General features: G+C 42.8%; 1 protein-coding gene across 1 annotated transcript; it reads left to right on the forward strand.

Annotated features, from left to right (window-relative positions):
- Positions 1–1,704: 1,704 nt before the first annotated feature.
- On the forward strand, positions 1,705–2,382 carry SMCO3 (single-pass membrane protein with coiled-coil domains 3; the record flags this gene model as incomplete). The annotated part of the gene is made up of 1 exon (XM_082010327.1): positions 1,705–2,382. One exon carries the CDS (start codon positions 1,705–1,707, stop codon positions 2,380–2,382), a length of 678 nt encoding a protein of 225 aa, XP_081866453.1.
- Between the last annotated feature and the right edge of the window lie 2,920 nt (positions 2,383–5,302).

Below are 5,302 nucleotides of genomic sequence, written 5' to 3' on the forward strand. Positions count from 1 at the left end.
GATCTTGCAGGGGAGGGCATGTTTAGTAAAATACAACTGGGTCAGTGTCAGATGATTTGCAGTTAACAGATAATGCAAGAACTACAAAGGACCAAAATGACACAAAGGTATAATTTCAGAAGAAAAATCTATCTAGTCTCCTACACATAACTATTTGTAGCTATAACTGTGATATGTAGGCACCAACAGCAAGAAGAGATTTATCTTAGAAAAATGCAAAGCACTGCATAAAAGTGGCCCAGATTTGCAGTAAGACGGCTGAGAATGCAAAAGTACCAACAAAGAAATGAGTCATCCTACTCATTCATACTTCGACCCTGTTGTGAAGTTAGACACATACGTTTAAGTCAAAATCATGCTAAAGCGTTTTTACTTTGCAGCTGGTGATGGGTTAAAAGGAGGTGGCACAGAGTTGATTACAGAAGCTTAGTGATGAGGAGTAACTCCACAACCACTGGTAACTCAGTCACTTCGGACTCTGCATATTGACATGCATGTGATGAAGGAAAATATATTAAATATGCCTTTTTGCTGGCAAACCACTGATGGCTCAGAGAAGAACAGTGACCACAAGGATTAGACACAAGTGTTTTAGGAGGAGTAAAAAACCTGAAGTTGTTAAATTTTGTACTCTGGTGTGTACAGCAATAAGGGAGAGTCAGATTCTACCCAGCCATGTCCTGGGAACTTGGTGAGCACCCACTGATATTAGCCTCACACAGGACACCCTGGGTACAGAGAGAGTGGGACTCTGCTAGCAGGGCTCTCCCTGCAAGCTGGTGCATGCTGCTCCAAGGCAGCCTGCCATTGCGGACATCCGGCTGGAGCAGGTGCACCTCGTGGTGCTTACATGGCATGCTGAACATCACGGGGCTGTCTGCAGCTGTTTGATGTTCATGAGAAAAAAAACAATAGGGAATCGATTACAGCATTAACGGAGGTGAATAAACAATGAGGGAACAGGGGCTAAATATCAGGGGAGGAAACATAGTGGAAGATGTGTGTAAGGTGATATAGGTTAGGATGGGTTTATTATAGATAATTTTACTATTCTCTATGAATTCCCAAGTGTGAGTTTATAAGTAGAAGCACAGGGTGCTTATATATTAACACTTGTTCTTGAATGTCAGGAGAAATAAGTTACACTGGCATAAAATACCCTTCTGGTGATACAGACTGTGCCCACTCCACCAGTCATCATAGCTGCCAAAAAATCAGATGCCACTAACTGAAAAATATAGGCTGATGCCAAAGTGTGGACAAAGTGTAGACAGCTGATGCCTGTCTACAACAGGCTTTCATTTCCACAGCTTATTTTAGATTTGCTGATCAGAGGAGATCGTTCTGTTTTTTAGTGAACTAGTTCAGCTACCATCTTCAGTTTCCAAGGTGAAAAATGACCCATGCTCATTTTACCAATCTGCTAATTACATATTTGTTAGCTACTTCTGTTGCTCTGAATATGTTTCATACGAGACCAAATGTCTCATAAGGTCCTTTTCCAATCATTTGGCTAAAGATCCAAACTAAGAACTAAGATTATTACATTTACAAGCTATGCCTCGGGATTTGACTTGCTGAGTATAAAAACAACCAGTGAGGCAGAAACAAAGGACATGTCACTGCTCCTTAAGAGCTAGGGTTAGGGGTGTTGAACACAGTAAGAGATTTATTTTCTCTCCTGAGGTAGCCTATTTCTGAAGCATGGCGCTGAGTGACCTCCTTTACCCAGATAACCCCAAGAGAAGGCAAGAATTGATCCATCTGCACCAGGAATTGCTTGACTGCATGTCCACAAATTTTCGTGCAACAAATGAGCTGGCTGGAGTGCTGAATGAACACCTGGGCTGCACCATTACCCACATTCAGATGAGAGAGAGCAGCACTGTCAAGGAAAACTGTGACATTATCATTCAAGCGATGAGTGAGATTCAGCATCAGGTACAGAAGATTGATAGCGACATGAAGGAAAAGCTAGAGCCTGTGCTGTACCAAAAGCTGTATGACATCAAAGAGCCCGAGTTGGAGAAAATTGCAATAGCCCATAAAGTTTTTTCCATTGTTCTTGGAGAAGTGACTTCAACAGCTGGGATGGTAGTTATCAAACTACTTGGCTCCAATCTTATAACTCTCACTGTGAGCAAGCTCGTCAGTCTCCTTGCACAGATTGGGGCATCTGTTCTTGGGGGAATCAGCATCACCATTCTTGGGCTGGGCATTGAAATGATCCTCCATGCCATCCTGGGAGCTGTGGAGAGGAATCAGCTTCTGGCAGCTGTAAGAAGCTATGAGAAGCACCTGGCTGAATTTAAAGCAGCCTCAGAAAAGTACCAGCGTGCCATACATGAAGTGACTTCTCTGGTGAGACATAAGGTTCAGTGAATGAAGTTGGGAGTTCTCTCTCCTGCTGTGACAGCGACTGCAGCAGCTATGCCTCCCGAAACCTTTTTGATTCCTTACGGTAGATGAACAACCAACAGCTTTTCTTCTTATTAGTGGCAGCAGAGCAAGAGATGTGGCAGATCAGGGAATTAGCACTGAAATATATTAATAGGGAACTGGCTTATAGATGCTTCTGGGAGGCAACGCTTCAAATACTCTGTAACTTTCCTTCAGCTGTTTTCAGGAATGCATTACAGATAACCTTGAACTGTAACTCATACTAGTGACAATAATATTCACTGCTGGAGTAGTAGTGGTGAAAAGGTGTGATTTTTCTCTTACTGTGTTTCTGTATCAAAGATAACAACATGATGGGGGAAAAAAATTTCAACAAGCCAGTCCATGTCATCATCTGGAGGGCTCACAGAACAGCTGTGGCTGCTAAACTCTTAGCGTGATTTAGTGCTAAATTTGATAGGCTGAATTACCTGTTTATTGAACTGCTTACAAGGACTAGCTGAAGCATACTTAACTGCTATTTCCTGTCCCATCCCTGCCTAAGGAGGCAGCCACAGATCTTTAAATAACCTCTAATCCCAGTAGATAAGCAGGTAAGAGAAGCATGGACCTACAGGCAAACACACACAACCTTGCCCCACAACTGAGAGAAACCGGCCGTAGTGTTCCAGGCATGCCTGGCTGTGAATAACCTCTCATGCTCGGTAATGCCCCGCTTCTGCCAACCACAGGTAAATACTTCTGTGCACAGTTGCTGCACTGTTGATTGAAATGGGATTATACACATGTACAAGTGTCTGTAGGATTACAGCCCTATTAATGCACTAAATTTATTTTCACGTGTTTTACCCAGTACCACCAATGTGGGATTGCCAAAAGCGTACTCAGATTCTGCATTTCACAATATGTTACCAAATGTCCTTATTTTTCAGATTTTAAAAACAAAGCTGGAAGCAAGAATATGATTTGTAGTCTCTTGCTCTGATTTTCTGTGGTTTGCTTTTTTTGCTTTGATCTTTGGGAAAAAAAGGTGGTAATTTAAGAATTAATTAAAAATGTACCTGAATGTTGTAATACCTCTCTTTGCTGTACTTTTTTTTTTTTTTTCGTTGTTCTGTTCTGTCTGAAAAACCAATCTTAAACCAAATAATGAAAAAAGATTAAAATCTTCATTATAGATGCAATTTATAAATTCTCTTTTATATACATGATAGACTAATCTAGTTAGCTTCCCCCATACTAAAAGCATATTCAAATTCATACTTACTAATATTCAATATTGGATTATTATATCAATAACTGGATCGTGCCTGTGAAAGTAGAGATGTGTGAAATTACAACAGGGAAGCTCTCTATTGGCTTCATAACCATTCCATTCTGAGTTTTGGTGTTTTGTGGTTTTTTTTTTTCCCCTAATATTCCCACTTTTAATCATCTCTTCTGAGTCCTCTTTGCTTTTGTGTTCAAAAACCACTAGATGGCAATGCGGCTGCTGGCTCTCAAGCAGCTCTGCCAGCCATCAGGGAGAAACCCATCCATCTGTTCAGGAGCACAGATGGGTGCCAGGTACAGACAAACTGGGACCAGCACAAGCCGCAGACCCCTGTGGGTCAGGAGAGGCAATTCAGAGGAGGCAAAAAGCACTGCCTTGCCTTACACGAGATATTGTGGTGGGTGACATGGTGACCTGAGGCATCATTTCTCCAAGATGTGACATCTCCCGTCTCCTGACACAAGTTGCACTCAGTTTAGAGGTACTTGTTTAGAGGCAAGAAACTGTCAATCAGCAGAACAGCAATATTTGAGTGTTGGAGAGGCAGGAGTTCCTGGCTCCTGATGACTTTCTATGTGCAAGTCCACATTCTGATTTAGGAAGAAAAACCACCAGACCACCAGCTTGGTATGTATCTTTGTGAGATTACCAATCACTGCTGTACGAGAATAGTGGAGTCAAATAAAAACAAATCTGTTGTACTTTTCAGGCAGTTTTTCCGCATTTTCTTGAAAGCAAGTTCTAAGCAGCATCAGGGGAAGTGGAATATGCAATGAGGAACATAAAAATACACAATTTCTATTCACCTCTTGATAGATCCTTGTTCCTAGTGGGCTTAAAGGAAAGCTGGCTTGCCCACAACAGCAGGTGTGGCAGATGTCCTCATGCCCATGAGATGTTGGAAGATGTTGAAGATGTTGGAGGCTAGTGGGTGGCAGCCGGTCTCTCTGCTTATGAAGTAGGAAGCTGTGAGCTCACAGAGGCTGGGCCAGAATCCCCAGCCAGCTAGGGGAGCTGCCCATGACCTCACAGAGGGGTATGGCAACATCCAGCTGTTACAAGGTGGTTTTGAGGTAAAAAATCTGCCAATCAGCTTGGGACCTTCCCAAACTCTTTCCCCCAACTCTAGCAATAAGAAAATCAATGGGATTTACTTGCATTACCAACAATTATATACTTGAAATGAGTGCAGCATGCATTTAACCATCTAGATGGAAGGGAGAACACCCAGTGGAGCAGAAACAGCTTAGCTCTGTTTCTGCTTGGTAACTGAAACTCTGTCCCACAAAATAAGAAATAATTTCTGCTCTCTCTAGCCCTCTGACCAGTCTTATCCTTGGTCCTCCAAAGATGTCATAACTGGTCTGGGGTTAACTGGCCTGCTGATGCTTTTCCTCTAGACTCCCTGAAGCTGCCTCTTGGTGTGACAGAAGTACCAAGTGAAAAATGTGAGAGGACTATTGTCCTCCAAGTCAGTTCCAAGTCTGCAGACACTGCTGGGAGAAAGCAGTTAGTGCTGTGGCAGTACCACTGTCCCCACGGAGCCCAGTATTGTCATGACAGAAGACCCCAAGCTCCCCAAGGAGCAGACAACCTGCAACACCTCAGCTGTCCCCCTCTCCAGTGACA

Source organism: Phaethon aethereus (assembly GCF_964289735.1).
Source record: "Phaethon aethereus genome assembly, chromosome: 1".
NCBI lineage: Eukaryota > Metazoa > Chordata > Aves > Phaethontiformes > Phaethontidae > Phaethon > Phaethon aethereus.